The sequence below is a fragment of the Ornithodoros turicata genome, unplaced genomic scaffold (assembly GCF_037126465.1).
Source record: "Ornithodoros turicata isolate Travis unplaced genomic scaffold, ASM3712646v1 Chromosome34, whole genome shotgun sequence".
In the NCBI taxonomy this organism is placed as follows: domain Eukaryota; kingdom Metazoa; phylum Arthropoda; class Arachnida; order Ixodida; family Argasidae; genus Ornithodoros; species Ornithodoros turicata.
The window spans coordinates 713,956-739,275 of NW_026999361.1; the positions used below are offsets into that span (position 1 = coordinate 713,956).

The following is a 25,320-nucleotide window of genomic DNA, read 5'->3' on the forward strand; positions in this document are numbered from 1 at the left end:
GCTCGCGCAGTGATTGCTCCCTGTAAGCCGACAGGTACTCGTCCAAGATTTCGCGTATGATTTCCCGCAACTTGCTTGCGGTGATACGGGGAGCGCAATATGTGGCAGCACATCTCGACGAAGTTCTCTCGCTCGTGTGGCGCCTCGAAGCGGAACCGCGCGGAGTTGATGCACCTGAGTCGCGCCATCTGGTGGCACGAGGTAAGTTTGGATGTATGAGATAGAGACATTGGGTTAGAACCATCTGAAGCCGCCGCCGCCGCCGCCGCGCACCGTCTGGTGGCGGGCCAATCGGTATAAGTTTGAACATCTGAGATAGGGCCGCAACGGGCCGTCTGGTGGGTGCCGGTGAAGGCAGTGGCGGCGGCCCAATCAGATGGGGGGGCTGGGAGAGTGGCTTAGAATGGACCAATCAGATGGGTAAGTTTGGACATCTGAGATAGGGCCGCAGCGGGGTCGCTGCAGCCGCGCCTGGACCAATCAGCGGTCGCGCCGGCCAATCAGCGTGAAGCCCGCTGGGGGGCGGGGTGGAGTCAAGTAATGAACATAAACGGGCGGGGGCGGAGCTATGGTGAACCAATCAACGCGCGCGCGATCAGTAGCGGTGGCCAATCAACGGGCGCGCGCGGAGCCAAGTAATTAGCATGAAGGGGTGGAGCTACGGTAAACCAACCAATGCTCAGTCAAGGCTTAGCATGAGCCAATCAGCGTGTGAAGTGGGGGCGGAGCCAATTAATTAGCATGAAGGAGCTACGGTCAACCAATCAAAGATCAGTAGGCTTAGCATGGGCCATTCAACGTGTGAAGTGGGCGGAGCTAATGGCGGCCAATCAGATGGCTTTGGATTTGGCTTGTGTTGGCTTAGAACTGGATTGTGTTGGCTTAGAATCGGCCATCTTGGATTAGAAAAAAGAGGCCGTTATAGCGCTCGGTTCTTGTGCCGCTCGGTTCTTATGCCGCTCGGTTCTTATGCCGCTCGGTTCTTATGCCGCTCGAAAATTATACAGTCTATGTCTATACTACTCAGACCTTTCCATCTTCTAAGAGATATGATAGTGGTCGTCGTGAAGCTATGACTTTGAGAAGGACGGAAAGCCTGGAGTGTGGTGTACGGTGTAGCGTGGTGTGCTGTACTTGGTGTTGTGTGGTCTATAGATATGCATTCTGTACGAGGGAAATGTTCAGACGTGTCTCGTACGTTCTCCGAGAGTTTCGCGACCGGCTCAGTTTGTGTATCATGTCGTGTGGCATATGTCATATGTGTCATGTCTGCACGTCTATGTGGTGTGGTGTAGGGTACGGTGTGGTGTGCTGTACTTGGTGTGGTGTGGGCTAGGTATGCATTCTGTACGAGGGACATTTTCAGGCGTGTCTCGTACGTCCTCTGAGAGCTTCGCGAGCGGCTGAGTTTGTGTATCATGTCGCGTGGCGTATGTCATATGTGTCATGTCTGCATGTCTATGTGGTGTGGTGTAGGGTGCAGTGTGGTGTGCTGTACTTGGTGTGGTGTGGGCTAGGTATGCATTCTGTACGAGGGAAATGTTCAGACGTGTCTCGTACGTTCTCCGAGAGTTTCGCGACCGGCTCAGTTTGTGTATCATGTCGTGTGGCATATGTCATATGTGTCATGTCTGCATGTCTATGTGGTGTGGTGTAGGGTACGGTGTGGTGTGCTGTACTTGGTGTGGTGTGGGCTAGGTATGCATTTTGTACGAGGGACATTTTCAGGCGTGTCTCGTACGTCCTCTGAGAGCTTCGCGAGCGGCTGAGTTTGTGTATCATGTCGCGTGGCGTATGTCATATGTGTCATGTCTGCATGTCTATGTGGTGTGGTGTAGGGTGCGGTATGGTGTGCTGTACTTGGTGTGGTGTGGGCTAGGTATGCATTCTGTACGAGGGACATTTCAGACGTGTCTCGTACGTTCTCTGAGAGCTTCACGAGCGGCTGAGTTTGTGTATCATGTGGCGTGGCGTATGTCATATGTGTCATGTCTGCATGTGATGTGGTGTGGTGTGCTATACGCATTGTTGTGTGGTATAGATATGCATTCTGTATGAGAAACAATTACAAGTAAGACGAATGTCTAATGCTAATGCATTGTCATTGCATTAATTGCCTTAACCGCTGTCATTTTTTTTCCTTCATGCATTACAGCGCCTTAGTGCCAGCATCCCAGTAAACCACAAACGTCTATTAGACATACAGAAAGATCCAAACATCTAAGACATTTCGGATGTCTAGTAGACATTCGGATATGTCCATCTAACGTGGAATGGATGTACTATGGATCGTCGGAAGCTCATCCATAACTGTATAAATGGGTATCCTCCGGATGTAACAGCTGGACATTTGTCACATCCGGTGGAACGTGCTTGTGAGGCATTGCGACGTCTAATATACGTCCAGTCGATGTTCCTACCGGATTAACAAACGATAATGGAGACGTACGTTTACGAAACTTTGTTTTGACTATCAATTCAATAGTAATTTTTACATATAGCGCTAGAAGAAAGCGAATCTATTTTGCGAGAACGTGAGAAACTCGAGAACAAGTAAAAGCAACTTTTTTCCATTGGTTCGCGTCCTGCTCTCTGCAAAGTATCTCGTAGCACTCTTCCACCAACACAGGAAACCTGTCAGTTTGACAGCTCCACTCAGTAGGTAACCTCATCATAGCCTGAATTCCAATAGCCTGAATTCCAAACACAATATTTGTTAGCAAGGAATATCAGAAATGTTAGCGGGCAGTTTGACTCATTGCAGACGTACGAATTAATTGCAGAAACAGATCCTCGTCACCGTTACAAACGTTTTCGGCCCCACTACACTTAACAAACATCCCGCAACTATTAGTATTTTAGTACATGTTGCATCCTGTACGCCAATAGAGGCTACTGAGGAATGCCCAAGCCGTGTCGGGTGGGGTACGGCCACGGCCTACGGCATTTGCGCTGTTCATGCACACAAAATAGCTGGAAAAGTAGATTTGCAATCTGGTCTATATATCGTCGTATGTTAATCCGGTAGGAACATCGATATGACGTATATTAGACGTCGCAATGCCTCACAAGCACGTCTATCGGATGTGCAAATGTCCAGCTGTCACATCCAGAAGATATCCATATATACAGTTATGGATAAGCTTCCGACGATCCATAGCACATCCATTCCACGTTAGCTGGACATATCCGAATGTCTACCAGATATCCAAAATATCCGCGGTGTACCATCCTCTAGATGTCCATTAGACGTTCGTGGATTACTGGGATGTTAGTTTTCACTATAACAGAAGCAGCCCAAATTGGCTGTGGACGTGTTCGCAGACATCTGCAGTGCAGGAGGACTGTGGGTGGCGCACCAGTAGCTGCATGGGATAGTTTCCCCTGTATACGCTAAGGTGTTCCAGAAGTGTAAATCTTAGAGATTTGTTCTCGAGTATAGCAGGTTGTGCTGTATCCTTGAGTATGCGATTAAATCGTTCAGCCTGCCCGTTGCCTCGAAGACAGACTGAAACAAAAATGTGTGACAGATGCCATGTTCCAGAAGAAACTTTTCAAATTATTTTGCAGTAAATTGTGGTCCGCTGGAGGTGATTATTTCTTCTGCATGACCTTCACGGCTGAAAACAAGCATCAGAAACGTGATCACCGTTGAAGGTGTAACAGTGGATGCAAATGAATATTCTGGCTATTTTCTGCAGTAATCCACCAGTGCAATCTCATACCAACACTGCAGTGGACTCTGCTCAAACGGTCCAACAATATCGAGGCCCAATATCGGCCACGGTGTTTCAGGAAACGACACTGGATGAAGAGGTTGTAAAACGGTGTTTTTGCCGATTTGTGAGAAGATTGGCAACCAGTGCACGAGCAGAATGCTTTTTCAACTTGAAAGTCTGTTCCTGGACAACAGTAGAGTTCTCTCAACCGTTGCTTGGTGCCGACGATGCCACTACTGTGAGTCTTGTGAGCAATATACGTCTCATGGTAGGGGACTGAGAGAAACGGAACACGAAGGACGGAGGACAAATTCTCAGCTCTCCTTCTTGCTCCGTTCTTGTTGTTCAGTGTCTTTCGGTCCCCTACCATGAGTCTATACGAGCTTGCCTGCACCCTTTCCCTTCTTTTCAATGTACCTCTACCCGATAATTGTCATCATGATGTTGGTAGACTGACTGAAACCGAAACAAATCGGAAGGGGAGGGCTGGGTTCCACGGATGGCCACTTGTTCGCTGCCTCCTATTGAAAGAAAAGTAGGACCGAAGGTCGCGTCCCTTGCAGGGACCACCGTAATCCGCCCAAGGCCATGGCTTTCGGGAGCGACCTTGTTCGCCCCTAGCTTCGAGCGTAGTTCAAGTCTACCAAATCGGTGGCGCTGGTGTTTCTTTGCAAACAGGGAGATGTCTACTGACAGTAAGTGGTCAGTCAAGGCTTCTGGAAGAGCAATGCAATCTCCTCAAAGCAGAAGCCTATCCATGAAGCGGAGTTTGCTTCGACAATGATAGAATTCGATGGTGACAGCTATGAGCTGCATTTGAGAAATTGACTACCTCACTGATGGAAGAGTCGATACTTTATGTTTCTTGCATTTCCTTCTTTGCAACTACAGATGAAAGGAAACAAACAACTTCTTCATCTGAAGGTCCCTACGTAGTTTACGACAATCTTGATAGGGCGTCTGCAACTCAGTTCTGTTTTCCTCTCGTTTATTCTACCCCAAAATTGTTGTAATGAAGTCGGAAGATCGATCTTAAAATATGCAATGGGCAATGACCTGTTCCTTGGGACCCAACACTGTAACAGCGCTTGGCGATTTGCACGTAATGTGAACGGGCATTCCAAAGATATACATGCCACTGTTCGTAATCCCACAAGCATGTGAGCGCTTCATGTTCTCCTGCCGAGTACTTTCTTTCTTGAGAGGTGGGTGTTCACGAAGCAAAGGCAACAGTCCATACAGGATATACCTACTGTTACGGTAAGACAGCTCCTAACCTGCAAAAGGAGGCATCTGTGGCCACAATTGCAGGAAGGCGAGGGTCAAATACATGCAGGGCTGGGCATGAAGTAAAGAGTGATTTGACAAGACTGAAACTGTCTTCCAATTTTTGTGTCCATGGAAATGATTCGCCGCTTCTCAATAACTGCCGCATCGTTTCCACTACTGTGGCGTAATGCAGGAAACATTTCGCATAGTATCCCACTACTCCAAGGGAGGATCGTAGCGACCATCAGGCCCAGTTGTTAGGCGGCGCCCTTCTCGAGAGCTACCACAGCTGCCTTGGTCAAAAAGAAAATTCCTTGGTCACTTACAGTATGGTCGAAGAATGTAAGTTCTGGCACATTAAAATGTATTTGTGGTTAATCCAAGTGCTTCAGCTGACAGACATTGCAGAACTGCTCGACCATTTTCTGTAGGCCCTGGTAGGAATCTGCTACACGATAGGCAGACCACGCCCAAAACTGCTATCATGACGCCTTTCGGGCTTATTGAATTTCTCAGGATGCCCTTTGGCTTAAAGAACGCTGCGCAGGCCTTCCAGAGGGTCGTTGACTGCATCATGCGAGGTTTGCAGTTTGCCACTGTTTAGCTGGACGACATCGTCATCGCTAGCGAAACAGAAAAGCACACGAGCAACACCTCCGTCAAGGTTTCTCCCGTTTACAAGAGCACGGTATCGTTCTAACATCCAGAGGTGTCAATTTGGCAAGTGTTCGTTGGAGTTTCGCGGGCATCAGATCTCCGCAGATGGAATACATCCACTTCCGCAAAAAGAGTTTACTCTGCCGGACTTCGTCTGCCAGCTACGACGATTCCTCGGACTCAACTTTTAGAGACGCTTTGTTCCATCTTGTACAGTTCTCCTTCAGTACAGTACTGTTCTCCTCCTCCTCATCGGCACACTTGTACTTGAGCGACAATCTCTCCGCTTTCAGTTCCGTCAAGAAACCAACCAGTTCCGTTCAGTCACAGCAACGGTGCTCACTCACCCGCGGCATGACGCAATGACGCCGCTTCTTGTACATTGTGAAAAACTACCGTAAATCTACATGTATTTTAATGGCAGCTATGTTGCCGGACTTTTCACGTTAAAATTACGTCCGTTAAATTTTGTAAAGTCTGTTGAATCTGCAGTGATCAAACAACATCTTAGAGTTGCAAAGCACATTAAATGTATCTGGTTACCAAGTAAAACGTTCCCTTACACTTCTGCTGTTTTTGAAACAATCCCTAGAACTTTCTTCGTAGGTTGTGGCCCTGTTGTTCAGCTTGCTGCCCCTGCAGGGCTGCTACACGGTATACTCCTGTAAGAAAAAAATGCCAGGATATGTAGTACGAGAGCTGCTAGCATTAGAATGCAGATCCACATGCACACACCTCTGCACATAAAATATATTGCCACAATAAATTCGCTGCCACTCTAATGTCTCCTATACTCCCACATGCACGTCCCGCACCTGTACTACTCATCACCGAAAAAATAGGGAGAGAAACCACGCAATTTCCATGTTGAATCTAAAACAGATTTCTTTGTTCCGCTCACAAATCATGATTGGAAGCACATCCCCATTTGCCTCGCATCCATTTTACCCACTAATCATTTTAAAACCGCATACTGCAAATACGTCGCACCAGTATAACATTTTGTGACCAAAGTGGACTTCCTTTACTACTCAGTTTTAGTCTGTAGACATAACAAAGAAACAACTCTGTAATGCTTCTTGCATTCTGGATGAAATGAATAAATAATATGGCGAGCAGAGCACAAGCATCGCGGTGCACCTGCCCTACAGAGGGTACCACACTTCCTTACTGCTAGGGAGAAACAGAAGCTGTCAATATATTAAAATAGGCAGCTACACGTACTAGCCAGCGACAAGTAGCTTTACTCAACAACTTTGTTTCCGACAAAAAATGCGGAGAGGGACACCGAACATTATCCGCCATGCTATGCCTTTATTGCCGCAAATTCTAAGTGGGTAAAAAGGCCCGATTTCAATCTCAAAGGAATGCTAATGTTCAAGAGTGGACAAGCAGCATGCCAACCCAACAAAATGCACTAATTGTATGTAAAGTTGCAAGGGACACCAGTTCCTTAGGTTCTGCCTTTCTAGACATAGGGTGTAACAATTAAGTTATGAACACTACAAGCACCCACGAGAGAACCAGTAACCGCCTTTGGGACAGCCGGCAAGGGTCCGAGCATCCGCAGCCTACGTGAACATCCATTGAACGCCTCCTGGACCGCGTTACGTGGGATGCTCCAAGGAGTATACAGCAGCAAGACGTCCCACATATATCACCTTCTGGACACCGTGCGTACCCCACAAAGACGCACTGTGCGCACTGTGTCCACAAAAAATCGTTTGAGCACCCCTTTTCGCTCTTGGCCCACAGCCTCCTTCTCCTCTCCCGCTCCGTCGTCTGACTGCGTCGCCGCTAAAGGAGAAATCTGCGCAGAAGGCATGTTTTTTCGCAACGCGCAGAAGACAGAGTCACATGATGCCATAGCCCGTTGTGCGGATGATTTCAAACGCCGCTGGAGAGGCTAGAGAAACATAGCGGCGTCTGCAATGGCTTGGAGTAATACGGTAATTTTCAACCCGAACAGCACCAGTACAGCTTGAAGTTTGTGAAAAGGTGAGTATGCCTTGTAGGTAACGGATACTCCACCAGGGGCCACTATCTATAACCGAAATGCACGTAACGGCCGGGTTGCCTTTATTTGTAGCGCTCACGCTTTAGACTCCATGATTCTTCAAGTCGCTGTAGCCCACTAGTTAGTGAAAAAAATGCAATCGATCCTAGCTGAGCTTGTAATGTAGGCATATTAGTACGTGTGTACTACTTTGTTTTGCTGGTCCACCCACTGTGGAACACAGTGAGTCTCTGTGTTCAACTTCTCTGCAGGAACAGAATTGGAACCGAACAAATAGACGATTTCAGAAAATTGCATGGATTGCCCGCCAGAGAGCGCCGTGTTGCGAATGCCTCACTGCACCTTGGGATTTAGTTTGGGTGAGTCAGACAGAAGAAGAAGAGCGCAAACGGTTTGCGTGTTCCCTCCTTCCTTCGAGCAGCAGGCAGGCAAGCACGAATGTAACCATTTCCCACGACGCATTGCGCGATCCGCGTGACTTGGGCGACGGAGGGCACCCGTGCGGAGCACAAGGGCAATATCTGAAATCGCCGATTGGGCAGGGGTCAAGAACACGTAAAACATGTTCAACAATCACGACATCGTACCAGTAACACCACATCGACACGTACGTATGCATATAAAGCACATGATATGTCCTATACGCATGTTCTTAGATCTTTTCACCTAGAATACAAAATTTAGAACAAAACAGTTTAGCATTCATTAGCTTGAAGCACTGGAGTGGGACGAAGAAGTAAATGTAACACATCAGCAAGATAATTTACCTCCAGGCTACATCAGTGGGCATATGCGCACGGAGCTTGCTCAGTTTCTTCTAGCCGGCAGCTGCTTCGAGTAACGGTAGATGGAAATAATACACAGGATAATTTTCCTTTTTACGTTGAATATCAGGCCAAAGTACGCGTCTGTTGTGAGTGCAGTACGTTTATTTTTGCTCCGCCAGCGGGGTTTGAACTTCTAATCTAATAAGATTAGAAGAAAGACGTAATCGTGCAATCATCAACCGTGCGCTGTGGATACACCTTTCAAAAATGCAATGTGGGGTGAGTGTTCAGAAACAATAACACTTTATACATATCTGAAACCCACTCCATTTGGACACATGGAACTTGCATGGACTTCCCCGGCGCCATTTGCAAACGCCGTCTGTCAATTTGAAAATGACGTTGGCGATGTGTGGGCCCTTCGCCATCGTTGGCTCCGCGTTGGCTCTAGCTCTGCCGCCGACGCGGCTGCACTGCTGTCAGCAGCATTGCGCGCTGCAGCACTGTTCTGTTTCTTTTGGCACTTGTTTTCCTGTCCTTTTTGGTATTCATATTAAATATCCTGAACAGTAAACGCTCCCGTCTGTTCGTAATTGTTTTTCGTGTGTTTTTGTCTTCAGAGCACACGGTAGCTAAACAATGACGTCCACAATTTGTACGACATGCCGAGGTGTGTACGTACAGCAGCAGGTGAAAGTTATTGAAGTATGAACTTGGCCTCTAATGAAATACAATTCATAGCAACACTGAGCCACCATATGCATGTATACAAGTACAGCAATCAACCATTTATTAAAATTCACTGTTCCCAGCAAGCATAGCACAATGTCAGATACTGGAAGGGAATGTGAAAGTATGGCGGACTACCGTAAATTATATAGCCATTTGACTGCAATCACGATTACGGACACACTACCGTCTTATTTACGGCATATTTCATTGGTGTCGTATTAGTTACACTACTTGGACCGTATTTGCAATTACGGTAGCATACCTGGTCCTTTTACTAGCTAGAAAAATAGCTAATGCTCTATGGCTGAACGTCGAAAATATGTTTACAGTTTGACCGTGCACTCCCACCCGAGTACAGCTGTTTCGTCCTACTTGGGACTCGTCAGCCCGGCGTAGGGAAGTGACACGGTCTTGGGTCGGCACTAACAGTGCCTCTCGGCGAGAAGTCAATGTCCCACGGTGACGGCGCCACCTATGGAAGCCGCAGTGCAAGCCAGCAAGTACATATACAGAGGAAAAATAGCTAATGCTCTATGGCTGCACGTCGAGAATATGTTTACAGTTTGACCGTACACTCCCAGCCGAGTACAGCTGTTTCGTCCTACTTGGGACTCATCAGCCCGGCGTAGGAAAGTGACACGGTCCTGAGTCGGCAGTGACAGTGCCTCTCGGCGAAACGTCAATGTCCCACGGTGACGGCGCCACCTGTGGGGGCCGCAGTGCAAGCCAAGTACATATACAAAGGAAAAATAGCTAATACTCTATGGCTGCACGTCGAGAGTACGTTTACAGTTTGACCGTGCACTCCCAGCCGAGTACAGCTGTTTCGTCCTACTTGGAACTCGTCAGCCCGGCGTAGGGAAGTGACACGGTCTTAGGTCGGCACTAACAGTGCCTCTCGGCGAGACGTCAATGTCCCACGGTGGCGGCGCTACCTGTGGAATCCCCAGTGCAAGCCAAGTACATATACAGAGGAAAAATAGCTAATGCTCTATTGCTGCACGTCGAGAATATGTTTACAGTTTGACCGTGCACTCCCACCCGAGTACAGCTGTTTCGTCCTACTTGGAACTCGTCAGCCCGGCGTAGGGAAGTGACACGGTATTGGGTCGGCACTAACAGTGCCTCTCGGCGAGACGTCAATGTCCAACGGTGGCGGCGCTACCTGTGGAGGCCCCAGTCCAAGCCAGAAAGTACATATACAAAGGAAAAACAGCTAATGCTCTATGCCTATGCCTCTAATGCCCACACAAATACGCGTCCGATTTCTCATGATTGGAAAACCTGCAGAGCCACCTGTTCTTCTTGAAGTGGGCGTCTGTCAAGCACAGAATCGAAAAGTTGCTCTAACTGACAAAAGGCGTGATCGTCAATTGACAAGTTTCATACGAAATAGTCGTGCTGCGGGTCGTCGTGATCAGTTTCGTCTCTGTCTCCAGTACAGTGCCGTGGCAACGTATCCCAAAGAATAGGGATCATTGCCATCTATTATCGCATTACTGCTATCATCGAGGAAATCTCTGGTTTCCGACCACAGGTAACTTTTGCTCTCGTCTGATGTGTTGATATATGATGCCTTGTAGAGTTTGCAGACGACGGCGGACCAATGTGCCCCAATACTCTCAACATTCGGCGCCTGCTCTTGTCATGTATTCCACCGAATAACAACCGAACTACGTCACTATTTCGTGTGGGGTTTTCGATAGTGTGGAAATAAGGAATAAAATAACACTATAGTTACGGAATCGCCCGAAACGGATGCAAGTGTCACTTTAATGCTTAATGTGTTTATATTCAGGACATGCTTAACAGTGGATACCACATAAAAATTCTTGCGTGAAAAAGATATTCGTAAGCAAACAATAATTCCTTTGAAGCAAGGAAATGCGGCCAGCCCGTCGCGTCCATACACGATGAAATGCAGAATTAATCAGTATCGCTCGAAAGCGCGAAACTGCTTGGCAGAACGCAAGTTGAAACAACGGTGATCGAAAGATTAGGCAACTCTGTCTTTGACAATGATAATGCGTACAAACAAATAGACAACGAAGAGAGAAAGACTGCAAAAATCACAGCCGCACTTCACCACGCGCTCGCTTTTTTGTCGAAATGCAAACACGTAAATATCAATTGCAACAGCACGCAACTACCAGACACTTTGCATCGGTAAGAGCGATATTAAAACTTCACAGTGTTTCAGTGAATCGCTGTAGGCCTGCATAGCTCGGTGAACACGACGGCGGCCAAAATATCGCAGTGGTAGGAGCTTGGCTTGCCTGCTGTGATCGGCCGCCGAGCAGAAGACGGTTACATACGGACACGAAGTACAACTCGCATGTTACACCTGCTAGCTACCGGACAGCACACACTTTACCGACAAAAAGCAGTTCGTTATTCTGTGTCACCCGTTCATAAAGAAAAGCCGGCGACGAAGAGAAGCGAAACGCCTCTACATGCAACGATGCGGGTGCGACCTTGCTGCAACCGGCACCACACTGGTATCAGCGTGCTTTACGTAACACCTGTGACGCAATGAGTGAGGCCACACAGCCGCGTATAGTTTGAGGAGGCATGAGAGTAGAATCGGCGAGAGAAAGGAGGATGCGGATGACAAACTTCAATCGCGCGTTCTTCTACATGGTCTTCTCGTGGATGTCGCCATATAGATTCATTCACATGACGCCATCGGCAGGAGAGCGCCAATCCTGCTAGCAGATTTGTCGCCATGATGATGGTCCTCATGTTTTGAATGTCGAGTCCTTCACCCACATCGCATTCACCGTTTCAAGGTTATTGTACTGTGTGAATATTATCTGTACCATAATCCAGGTAATTCGCATGTTTTCAACGTTAAAGGGGCACTACAATGCAAAACCAAGTTCACTTCAAATTAGGTTACACGCTATGTTAATTTCGTACTTGTTATAATAATTCAAAGATTGAATCCGTTACGAAGCTGCAATCAAAATTACACAACACTGTTTCTTGCTTTGGCGCTAAGCAGTGAGCAACGCCTCAGCTCGTGCATCGGTGTTTTTATTCCATGCTGCGCGTGCACACGCGTGCCACGCCATGGAGCAGTACCGGTGAATAACATGGTGCCCGTTGCGAAGCGGACTTGCGTCGCTGTCCGAAGGACTTCAAGATAAATGTGGCCAGTGAAACATTCGCGAAAACTGTTGCGGGCTACAATTCAATCAATTGGTATTGAAAAATGCAGCCCTGCGCATCACGCCGCGCATATACGGAACACTACTATCGGATCCGTTCCAAATCCACATGGCCACGATAGGTATGCGTGGGGTTCTCCTGCTGTCTCGTTGGATGCCGCCAATCTTTGCCTCCTCGGCATCCCATTCGTTGCCGCCAAAGAGGGCTGTGTTTTCATTGCGTTTTTCTTCTAAACGGTAGCATTTTCTGAACTAATTTTGTGCGAATTGCACTTATTGAAACACTAACTTTCATTTGAGAGCAAGTTGTTTTTGCATTTTAGTGCCCTTTTAACAGTCCTCCAAATAGCGTAAAGGTAGCGAACAAAACCCACACAAATCTTTGAGGAACCAACATCATAGAGGCAGGCGATTTCGCCTTTTCGAAGCTCGTGCCCTATGGAGGACTGGCGTCAGTGAATAAACTCTATTGAAACCGCAGCGTCGTCTAACCGGGGTAGCACGTTGAAAGACCGCACAAGTCAGGGACTAGGAAAGCACACGGGCCATGTGCTTTCACTCTGGTGTAGCGTTCTTTCTCTCTGGATGGTGCTGGCTTTAAAAGCACTGGGTGTGAGGCTGGCTGGAAAACGGTGCACAGAATGGAGCAATTTCGCCCGGAAAAATTACTAGCATGTTACTTTCTCGACAGGAAGAACCGTTACCGACAAAAAAAGAGAAAAATAAATACGGGGGTTTGGGAAATTTTATAGTCCCTTTAACGGAAAAACCTGCCCAGCTTGTATCGATGATCGAACGTGCACTTTACAATAGTTGTGCCAAACCAAGCTCACGTTCAACACGTTCGGTGGACTGCCATGCCCATAATTATATTTGATTTATTGGTGTTTCCCTTCTTGTATTTTCAGATTAATCTGCGATATGAAACACTCAAGTCAATAAAAGTAAGAATCCGTGTCGTTGGCTTCACCTTTAATTCCCACGTAAGTTAACATCATATTTTCTGTTTTCCATCCAAAACTGTCAAAACGTGGCATAAACTGGTGTGTTTTCCAATCCAACAACAGGCTAGCCATGAGCCATACATCGTGCATTTCCCGGCAGCGAACGAGGCGACATGGGGACAACACTGAGCAGCTTTGGGAATCATTACAGAACCAAGCAGGCTCAGTTGTTCAAGCAAGTCGATATGATCGCATTGATCACAGGGTGCGTACAGACCCCTCCTCCCTCCACCACCAATAGCGTGCCGCCACACCGGTAGGCAGATCACCGGTAGGCAGATCACCTCATCGTAGCTCAAAACCCATGTAGTAGCGCCATACAGGAGCTACAACAATCAACACAACAACGAGTTGGGAGCGAAATTTATTTCATTTAAACATTTTTAGTCAAAGATGTGTTGGCCCATAATATCGTTGTTGAACAAATCTTCCGCTGAAGGGTGCGTGTATTTTATTACTTACTTCGTGGCTCTACGTATAAGGGTTGTGTAACCATTTCCAAACTTTGACGCAATAACCTTGTCAGTATTTCTGCTAAACATGCACATCGAAATGCTACGTTTCTACGATTTCGGGTTACGAAGGTACTGCACTGCGACCATCGCCCGCTGTGCGAACTCCTGTGCCGCTCTCAACTCCTCGACGGCTTTTGGAGTGATGGTTCAGAGTGATGACAGGAAGTGCATACTTTTCCGTTTCTATAACGACGCAGGCGGTCGTAAAGGCAGCCGGCCACCGAAGAACGGCCATCGTTATGGTGACCTTCGTGTACTTCCGGCAAACTTTAGAGCTAAAACGTCACTTCCCGTCTGTCTGCCAACGCCTCTCAGCGCTGTTCGGCGCAACCGTCAGCGCTGGCTCGAAAACTCGCAGTTTTTAAAAGACAACAGTTAAAAAACCGTTCAAATGAGGAATGTGGGACTTTGCGTGCCAAATCCATGGACTACAACATATGATACGGAGGCATGCATTTGGAAGGTTGCATAGGGTTTCTCAACCCCAACCCCTTTAACAGTCACACAACACCAGCGTGACGCAAGTCTACGAGGTGGTATCAGAAAGTTCCGAGACTAGGCGCATACGAAGGCAATATCTACTTTGTTTAAATTTGCCCATTCTAAACCTCAAAGAAGTCTCTTCGTGCACTTATAGACCGCTCTTAGCGCTTTCCTTCTTTCAAAGGGATCTCTGGAAGTCGGTCTTCGTTCACGGTTTCGAAATGACACCCTTCACACTATGCTTCATTGTTGGGAAGACGAAGGAGTCGCAGGGGGACAAAACAACTAGCGAGAAATCGTGATTGTTTTGCTGCGACCTAAAACCTACGGAGTTTCTAATGCGAGTTTCTGTTCGGTGGCCAGAATCCTTGGCACCAATTTTGCCGCAATCTGGCGCACGCCAAAAACAGATGTCAGGATTCCCTGCACTGTGCCATAGACACATGGTCAAACTGAGCAATGTCGTGAATGGTTCCTTCTACTGTCCTCGTGCACAAGTTGTCTTATCACATCGCTATTTTCCGGGGTTGTGCTGGTGCATGGCCTCCCTGCCCCCCCCCCCCCCCAAAATCTTCAAGGTATTTTCTGCCTCTCTGCATGGGTGCCACTCAAAACACATTACCATAAGCCTGCTGGATCATTTCAGGTGTAACCGTTGCCGATTTGCCGAGACTGACACAGAATTTGATGTCTGCTTTCTGCCCCAGTTTACAGTCAGTAGTGAAATCGTAACAGCTCGTGTGCATGTGGTCACGAAAACGTGTGGAAAAATAGATGCCACTCGGCATGAGAACAGACGAAGGTCATTGACATCAACCTCGTCCCTGTGGCATTGTGCTTTAGAACCACTTTCCGAACTTTTTGATCGCACCCCGTATTTGGGACAAGCTTGGTACCCGCACAACGCAGTGCACAAGTTGGGTATGCAGCATGCGCAGTGAAGACCCTTTATTTTTTTGGTGCCCCAAAGTGCTTGGGTATCCTATTCTGATGCTGCCGAATTATTCTTCAATGCGTTTGGCTATCACTAATTTTCTGTGAAGACCTTCAGTGCGTAATAGTGCTCGAGGCAATTTTCCAGAATACATGCGTACCGAACTAGGATGCACAAAGACGCGTGCACCGTTTAGCTTGTTGTGAAAGTTGGCTCTAATGAGACGTGCAAATTGTCCGACTGACTGACTTCTCGCAGGAGAGACTTGTGTACCGAAAAGAACAAGAGGATATCATGCAGCACATCTGGTACGTGGACATGCTTATTTTTTGTGACACCTCTCTATACGGCGCAGATTTGTTTTTGCACAATGACTAAAACCCTTGTCATAAGACAGGGTATTAGTCAGGGAAAACTTAATGTCATTCCCAACGCATGACATTTGTATGAATGCCAGTTGTTGAGTGCTACAAGAGCACGCAGATTGACATTATATGAGACTGACATTCACTCATCGAATGAGTTCGAGGAACTCATTCGCTTTTCCCCCTCGCACGAGCTGCGTACCCCAGACTGCACAGTGACAGTTAAAAACAACAACGTCAATCATTAAGAACAACAGAAATGCGACAGGAAAAGTTGCCGATCATTATTTTTGTGAAAATTGTGATATATGAAACGAGGAAAGCAGATTTAAAATAATGTTCACACTGGTACCCCACTACTGTTGTCCGCTGTCAAAGCGGACGCTCTGCTCAATGCCATGGTGGACATCAATGCGGAGTTTCACCTATGGTTCACGATAATTCACCCCTATCAGCTGTTGCGTGTGGAGACAAGGAACGTGTCCAGTGGACAGATCACAAGAAGTTCGCTGCAATTAGGTTATCGGAAGACCACTTTTCCAAGTTTGCTCATCTAGCTTTGCGCCCAAGGGATCGTAAAGACAATGAAGGAAGTTAAACCAAGACAGAAACATTGGCCAACAGGTACCGCTCGGTGCAGATTTTTTCAATAAACAAAACATTACTCGGTGTCTTTGCGCGTGCTTGCTAACAACAACAACTTTATTTTCGACCTTGGAGAGTGGGGAGTTTCATCGCCACAGGCGATACTCTACCCCATTGCTGGGTGGAATGGGAGGAATAAAATAACGAGCCCCTTCACAATAACGATCGAAGTCCGATGGTGTCCAGAAATGTCAGAAGAGCTTTGAGCGCAGAGCGTTGCTAGGCTGGATTGGGCCAGGGACCAAGCAATTTCGATAGGGAGAAAGGGCGAGAGTCCAGCTGACGAAGAGACTCGGAGAGTGTGGTTCGGGAAGGTTCGTAGTGAGGGCAATGAAAAAGAATATGCTCCAGATCCTCAAGAGCACCACAGTGGCAGCAGGTGGGAGAGTCAACTTGTCTCAAGCGGTAACGCCACTGAGCTGTAAAGGCCACATCGAGGCGCATTCGGTGGATTAATGCAGTATCTTGACGAGAGGTGTTTCGTGGCATGCGGAAAGCGAGCGTGGGATCAACTCTGTTCAACATAGAGGGGGGAAGAATGTCGGTTGTCCGTTGGCGGGAAGCCAGGGGTGTCACTAGGCGTCGCAGAATGGAACGGCGGTCTCCTCTCAGCAGAACAACACGGGTCCGTTTCCGATACGAGAGTCCTGCTTCTGCGGCGCTGTCGGCCTGCTCGTTCCCCACGACACCACAATGGGCTGGAACCCACTGGAGAACTAGCCTGTGGCCTGCGGAGTAGATCGTGTGGTAAGCCATTAGCACGTCTGTGACTAGGGGTGCGGATGGGCCTCGTATGCCGGAATTTTCGATTGCTTGAAGGGCAGATTTGGAGGCTGTAATGACTGCCCATTCCCGGGGTGGAAAATCAGCGGTGTGTTGTAGAAAGAAAAGGATGGCATAGAGTTCAGCAGCTGTGGAGGAGGTTGGATGTGAGAGGCGTCTTCCGTGCACGACGCCTTCGGATGGAATGACGAAGGCTGAGGCAGACTTGTTGTTTCGGGATGCGCCATCAGTATATGCTGCCGTAAACGTAGAAAACTTCGCGTCTACCAGAGCATGAAAATGGGCTCGGAGGACTTGAGGGGGGGACCTGATCTCTTCTTTCCAGAAGGTTTGGGAAGCGTACAAAAGTGGGCGGTACCGGTAGAGACCAGGGGGCTTCCGGCGGTATAGTGTCCTTAGTTATGAAGCCAGTCAGAGTCTGGCGTGTCCTCTGCGCTACTCGATAGAAGTCGCTTTCAGGGCGGTATCGAATTTTTCTGAGTAGCGGGTGGCGGGGAATGTGAGCAGGCAAACGGAGGTAGTGCCGAGCCGTTTCCCGTTCACGGAGAACTTCAATCGGGAGCTCACCAGCTTCAGCCAGTACTTGCCGTGTTTCAGCCATTCTTGGAACTCCGAGGCATCGACGAAGGCTTCGAGCAAACAGGGACCGAAGTGTATTTAATGAAGTTGTTGATATCCTGTGCAGAATAGGAAGGCTGTAACGCACAGTTGCCCTCACCAATGCCGCGTGAACCGCGAGCAGGGAACACTGATCACAGCCTCATCCTGAGCCAGAAAGATGTTGAATTGCGGGGAGCCATCGCTGCACTTTAGTTTCAAGATGTTTAATGTGCCGAGCCCCGCGCAAGTCCGAGTCGATTACCACGCCAAGGAAGCGGTGAAAGCGTACCGGGTCAAGCTTCTTTAAACCAAGCCAAAGAGGGAAATTGGCCATAGCTTTACGCGCTTGCTATAGTTGTGTGTGGCTCTTGCAAGGCCGAAACGATCATCATAATTCGTCAGTAACACGTATCGCGGCTGCTACGGTTGGGTGTGGCTTCATCAGGTGTGATGTGAGCAGAAATCTCCTGTCGCTCAGAAATACTGGTGCGACAGGAAGTACCTGAACGGCTGATGCTGGCAATTGAAAAGAGTCATTATCCTCCGATTAGTGAAATTTTGAACAAGTGTGCACATCAGCATTGTGGCACCTGCCTGGGCTTTCCACATTTATGTGTAAGCACCTGGAGTGGTGATCAACCAGTGTCAAGGGTATCACGCTATACTTGCACAGGGAGAGAGTAAAAACAAACATGAGACCAGTGGAATGTTCGCAAATATGCAGTGAATTGAAAAGTATATGCATAAACCACTTCACACTAATGTCACCGCATACACCCACGATTCGTGGGATTCACGTTGATGCCAGAAAATAAACCTCAACATACGCAAGTGCAAACTGAGATTCTCATTACAGCTGAAAAAAATACCGAGGAAATGCAGCACATAACTTACCACACTTTGGAATTGTGATAGTCGACAGCGCTGTTCTCGCGCAGAGATCCAGCGGTCTAACGGGCGGTCTAACTAGCTAACTAACTAACTAGCTCTCTAGCGGTCTAACGTCCAACGGGCAGCCGTCTAACGCGCCCAGAGCCTGCGGGAAGCAGGTGACTGCGTAGAACTACCGCAAGTGCACAACCATTTCTTCGAGACGAATCATACGTAGCCATTCGCCTTCGATGTTCTCTATGACTCCCCTCACACACTGTCTGTACACGGAGTTAACAGTTGACCGGCCAATTCGAAACAAGTGGGCAATCGTCCTGGCTTCTGCAGTTGAGAACAGCCTCAGCAGATATCGCGGCCCTCATAATTGTAGTTTTGCGCTCCGGCAACCCCGTGCAAGATTCCAGAAGAAATCGAAATGTTGCAGGGCACACCCGAAGAGCCTACTTGAAGTGAAACTCTCCGAAATTGGGCAGCGTGTCCTCGAACCAGCGTTCGTTCCTCCTGGAAGCCCTTCGTTCTCGGGAGATCCCGGGAGCAGTCGCATAAAGCAAAGCAGCAGTTCTTAATGCATTTGCTTGCAGGCGTAGTTCGATGTTTCAAGCGATGGTTTCGAGCTGGTGGGTTCACGTCGAGCAAGCTGCTGACGTCTGTGGTCCTTTTCTTCTTCGTTCTCAAGCACAAGAATGCGGCTATCATACGCATGCATTGTTCTACGCAATCGTTCTCGGCGCATTCGGCCATGTCGTTTGCTGACCCTCTCGCCTCCTCCGTCCAGATGGGTAGTCGGTTTAGCTTTCGTCTTGTACGACATGCCAAGCACAGCCACAAGGCAAAGCGTAGGTTCGAAGAAGAGGTTGAACACAGTTTTTAGAAGCACGCAAAAGCATATAAAGATTGAATGTATGCACTGCCGTATGAAGCTGTCCAACTATTTCACGAATCGCCATTGTCATCAGCAGGGAATGGCATTTTGCTTTGCCGTGTAGCTACACCTAGCCTGAACGAATGGCATTCATTCGAATGTCATTCTTTGGGAATGACATTCAGTTTCCCCATTGTGACAAGGGTATTAATGTTCGTGCATATGGAGTTTATAAATACTCAAATGTCGTCAGCTGGACGGACGACTGTTTCGGCCTTATTGAGCAATCGTCAGCAGTGTGCAGGTAAGAAACGTTTGACCGGATGGCGTCAGAAGGTCAAGTAAAACGTGATGTCCTCCCGTCAAGGGGGAGAGCCTCACCACAGAAAGCCCTGTGCAAAGTCAATGATTTCCCTCAAGTATCAAAATAAAGTACTTCCTTTATACAGGTATGGCCTACGCTGGCGGGGCATGCGGGTTCCTCAAGTTATCTATAGGTGAAGACAGACCGTGGTCTTTTAACGTCGTTCGCACAATGGCGCACGAATTCGCCCACAAGTAAGACGTTCTTAATATATAGTGTCGAATTTGCAGCTATTTAATTACTTCTGTCCGGCCCCTCCTTTCCACAACGAAAGAATGGCAGTTAGGAACAAGGCGTAGAGTACCAGAGAACGTGACTCCCAGTGGCACCTATGCTTCACTCGTGTTTACCGGTATTCGCGTAAGGTATCAGAACCAAAACGCTGTGGACAATGCAAAGTGGAGGAATACGTGTCCTCACTGGTGGTGTGGTGGTGGTGGTTGTGAAAGGGCTCGCCGTTGTCGACCTCACACAGGTGGGCAACGTGACGACTGACGCCCTGCGGGAATGTGCTTCTTGGGCCAACTCCTAAGGGAACTGTGCCGACATATGTCAAAGCGTCTGAGGAAAACCCCAGACGGCACCTCCTAACTTCCTCAGTCAAGGCGCCTATTTGACAGAAAAGATTGAGTTCCGCCACTAATACGACCAGCCTTTTCGTGTAACGCCATCTTCTCCCTTCTGCAATCGCGGAAGGGACGACGTATAAATTTGACGTTATTGAGGGATTCTGTCGGATTCCCGGGCAGAGCTTTGGCAGTGAGCTTATCAACATATTTGATACTTACACAGGGTGCTTTTTTACCATTTACCGACTTCTATCAAAGAAGCTATGAGAGCAGCGTACACGTCATCTTCGCAATTGAGTTGTCGGCCATGCGGACATCGTCTCGCCGAGTATGTAACTGCAAAATGACTCATTAATGACCTAAAACTCATTAACTAACTTTTTAATTCGCGAATTTCGAGTGAAACAGCAGAATGAAAGATAACTCTCGTTGAAAGCAGCCACTCAGTTCTTTAAGAAGCCTGATACGCGCACGTGCCTTGAACCGATCACCGAACTTATCCGAATGTCCGAATGCTGATCTGCAAGTAGCAAAGATATTGGTTTTCTGTTGTGCTCCTTTTCCTCTGGATGCTCAACAGCAGTGAATATGAATAGCTTACAACAACTGCAGAACCAGAGCCAGCCAGGCATGTTTTCTGAGCAAGCCAGATTCATCCAGTCTTATACTTGGTGTCGAGAGAAATTGTGGGGGGATCAGGACATCCGGACGACCTCCCGTCCCCGCGCTTCCATACGCGCCTGTTTTAGAATGTGTACATGAACATATCGTGAACAAGATGCCATGCATAAATGATGCTGAAATTATTCCGAGAATTACGAGATTGAGCTCACCTAGTGGCATGATAATTATTTATACATACATATTCTACAGTGTATGTATGGAGATATGTCCACAGCTGTTCAAATTGCATAAAATGAACAGCTACAAATCACATATTCACCGCAGTAAGTATACTACACTGATATTTAGAGGTTAGTCACATGAGGGTGCTTTCGAAATGATGAAATGCCATTTATAATCGTAAAAATATTTGCACAGTAACTGAAAGTGACACTTGCATATACACGGCATAGTATAGGCTATGTCAAATGCCAATGCAGAACCAGTAAAAATCTGAAAATAAAATCAAAGGTTTCACAGCCTTAACATAGACACAGCCACCGTGGGAGCCTCTGTCATAGTGCTCGTGCTTCTTGTGGCCATCTTATCAAACACTTAAATGCACGTTTGCTCTTTCACTGACGGACCTTGGAGACACGTTAGCAGTGACAGTAGTATAGATCTAAGCGGTATAAGAACCGAGCTGAACAATGACACCCTTTTTCTAATCCAAGATGGCCGATTCTAATCCAATTCTAAGCAAAAATTCAGTTCTAAGCCAACACAAACCACTTGTAATCCAACACAAGCCAAATCCAAAGCCATCTGATTGGCTGCCATTAGCCCCGCCCACTTCACGTTGATTGGCCACCACGCCAAGCCCCACTGATCTTTGATTGGCTGACAGTAGCTCCGCTCCTTTATGCTAATTAGTTGGCTGGGCTCCGCCCAGTTCACACTGAATGCCCGTGCTAAGCCTTGACTGATCATTGATTGGTTGACTGTAGCTCCGCCCCTTTATGCTAATTACTCGGCTCTGCCACTTCACACTGATTGGTGCACGCGTATCGCTGAGCACAGCTCCGCCCCTTATGCTGATTAACTGGCTCCGCTGATTGGTCCATTCAAAGCCTACTGATCACTCTCCCATACTTTCTAAGCCCTCTGATTAGCCGTCCCCGTTTAAGCCTACCGATTGTCCCGTTCTAAGCGCACTGACTAAGCCTGCTGAACATAGCCTTCGTTAGCGCCCGCCAGATGGCGCGCTCGGCAGCGGCCCCACTGCGGCTTTATCTCAGATGTTCAAACTTACCTTGTGGTGTGCAACTTTCCGCCCACTTCATGCTCATTGTCTGATTCAGACGTCTAAGCCAAAGCCTGCTGATCACCCTCCAATTGTAAGCCTGCCGATTGGCCTGTTCTAAGCCCACTGACACCGGATGGTGCAACCCTTTATTGGCTCCGCCCACTTCACGCTGATTGGCCCATTCTAAGCCTACCGATGGCTGGCCCTGATTGGTCCACGCTAAGCCTACTGAACGGTGATTGGCTTACCTGAATTTGTCGCTCTTAAGCAGCTTCAGACAAGACACACGACAATTGTTGATTTCAACCTTTATTTGGTACAACACGCCCCTGGTCAGGCTGTGGGTAGGATCAGCTGCATCAGAGAGATCATTGGTCCATAATTCTATGTGGACATCTCTCACGCCATTGCTCACTCAGCTCCCTCGGTAGATTCCAACTGTTATTGGTTCATCTGACTGCACGTGGCCACTCACCCAGGTCCTTATTGGTTCTAGTTGGTCACAGCTCCCTCATAGGCTCCAACTCCGATGGGCCCATCTAACAGCAAGTGGTCACTCACCCACTGCTATTCATCCATCGAACCGCAAGCACTCATTGGTCACTCACACGCATCTCTAACGAGATAAATTTAACTCTGGGAGATTGTAACTTTTACCATAAGATAACTTTAGCGGGGGTCATACACTGGTAGGCTCCAACTGCTATTGGCCCATGCTAACCGCATGCCTCCACCCTGATGCCTATTGGTTCCAACGCGCATCCTCTGACGGCGCCGAATAAGGTCCCCTACACATTAATAGAAATTATGCTATTGGTTTCAGCTGCGTCATAGGGCACGGCTTGGGTTCTGCTGTGGGCTGCCCTTATTGGTCCATGCTACTTAATACGTGGTGCAACTCTTTAATGGCTCCATTCCACTTTGCATTGATTGGTCCATTTTAGCCTACTGACTTCTAAGCCAGTCCACGCTAAGCATACTGATCACTCTACCAGCGCTCTGATTGGCCGCTACCAATTGGCCCTCGTTCCTAAGTCCACTGACACCAGATGGTGCAACTCTTCACCAGCTCTGCCTACTTCATGCTGATTGGTCCATTCTAAGCCTACTGACTTCTAAGCCGAACCACGCTAAGCCTACTGATTGTCCCTTCACACCAAAGCCTACCGATGTCTGGCCCTGATTGGTCCACGTTAAGCCTACTGAACAGTGATTGGCTAGCCTGTCGCTCCTAAACCACAATGCAGCAGCTTCAGACAAGACACACGACAATTGTTGATTTCAACCTTTATTTGGTACAACAGCCTGTGGGTTGGTTCAGCTGCATCAGAGAGATCCCGGTCATCTCTTGCGCTCATTGGTCACTCAGCTCCCTCGATAGACACCATATGGCTCATCTAACTGCAAGTGCTCATTGGCCCATCTGACTACAAGCCTCTCATTGGTCACTTATGTCTAGAGCTCCCTAACAGGCTCCAACTGCTATCGGCCTGCCTCCATCCGGCTGCTCACTGGTTCACAATGAAACTTTTTCACATGCTCTGCCCTACACAGACAAGAGATGGCGCCGCTTGTCTTTGCAAAGATGGACAGCTGCCATTGCATTGGTGACTCATTTCTATCCAACTGGTTTCATACTTCTAGAGAGCCAGCGTTCTGAACAGCTTACATGCCGCCGCCTCCCGCTATTCACATAGCCACAGTTGGAAATGGGGAAAAAAAAATTCATGGTACACATCTCAAAACACACTCTACACGAGTAAAGTTGGCTTCCCCCGGTTGCAGGCGTAGCGTAGGTCAAGCCCACCCCATGAAAACAAGCTTAGGATCGTTTAGGATGTGTGTGCTTTGCAGTTCGACCTAAAAATTTTTCAATCAAGCAGAATGGCAAATGATGCAATGAGCGCGTTCATTCTTGAGAACGATTTTGTGACAGAACATAAACAAAACAAGACATTTCATTGTGCAAAAAACTCATCGTGATGCTAATCAGGAAGCCAGCACGCGTTAGAAATAAGCAAGAAGAAGCACATGATCGAGGAAAACAACGATAGTTGATGCTGTGCAGAGAAGCTGGTTTGAGGGAAAAACAGCTTGTATGATCAATAAACCCATGGGCTTGGCCTGTTTTTATTTTAGACAGCGCGCATTCAACACGCGAAATTAAATAAATCGAGCAGAATGACAATATCATAGTGGCGCTATGTGGTGAAGCTGAAGACGCACTGACACTCCAACTCTTATTAAACAATGCTATGCACGCACGTACTGAAGCTAAAAAAAAAGCAGACTCAACCCAAGCTGAGTTGAAGAAACACAATTTCACATTGCTCCCCTCAGAATACTCTGTTCAAACATAGCCAGTGTACACGACACAGCTCGCACTCCTGGAAGCACTCTTAGAAATATAAGTCCAAGGCACAACGTCGCACTATGAACGAGTTCATCTCGGAAAAAATGCGCGCTCACCTTCGCAGACGGGTAATAGATTCACGAGCACCATGCCCCAATATCTGAAACATGCTGCGCGTGGACAGCTCACGCGACTTTAGCCAGGCTGTGTTTACGCATATTGCAGTTTTAGACTTCAACATAAGAAATTAACTAAAATCAAGCACAAAGTACAGTGATGCTATGTCGTGACTGACGCTCCAACGCTTATTAAACAATGCTATGCAGTGAAGCTTCGCACGTACTCAATTGTTTAAAAACGGACACTCAACCAAAACTGAGTATGAAGAAACACAATTTCAGATTGGCTCTCTCCCAGAACATCCATGCAGTCGCATCTTCCGCGTTCCTTCTCTATACTGGAAGCAGCAATATTAAGATCGTCGCACTAATGAACAAGTTCATCTCATTAAAAAAAGGAAAGGCTCACCTCGAACAAGGGGTCGCTTTATGCAGTTTCCAAGAAGTTCCAAATGTCCTTCGCAGCTAACGTGCGCGCATCACGGGCCGTTCCTGCGCGATTGTGTAAACAAAATCGCGCCACCCTCCAAGGGCGCATTTGAGTTCCGTCCGTCGGTCGACTCTGGGTCAAGCGCACAACGAGGAAGATGAGG

The 25,320-nt window shown here is 47.8% G+C and overlaps 1 protein-coding gene across 2 annotated transcripts in view; it reads left to right on the top strand.

The window, feature by feature from the left end:
* Positions 1-25,320, top strand: part of LOC135373893 (uncharacterized) — a 113,631-nt gene that overhangs the window by 79,448 nt on the left and 8,863 nt on the right. For both annotated transcript variants that reach the window (XM_064606932.1, XM_064606933.1), the window contains exons 7-10: positions 13,240-13,314; positions 13,399-13,540; positions 15,526-15,575; positions 19,863-19,971. In XM_064606932.1, the coding sequence (XP_064463002.1) occupies positions 13,240-13,314; positions 13,399-13,464 (141 nt within the window). In that variant the 3' untranslated portion in view covers positions 13,465-13,540; positions 15,526-15,575; positions 19,863-19,971. The remainder of the gene's footprint in view (positions 1-13,239; positions 13,315-13,398; positions 13,541-15,525; positions 15,576-19,862; positions 19,972-25,320) is intronic.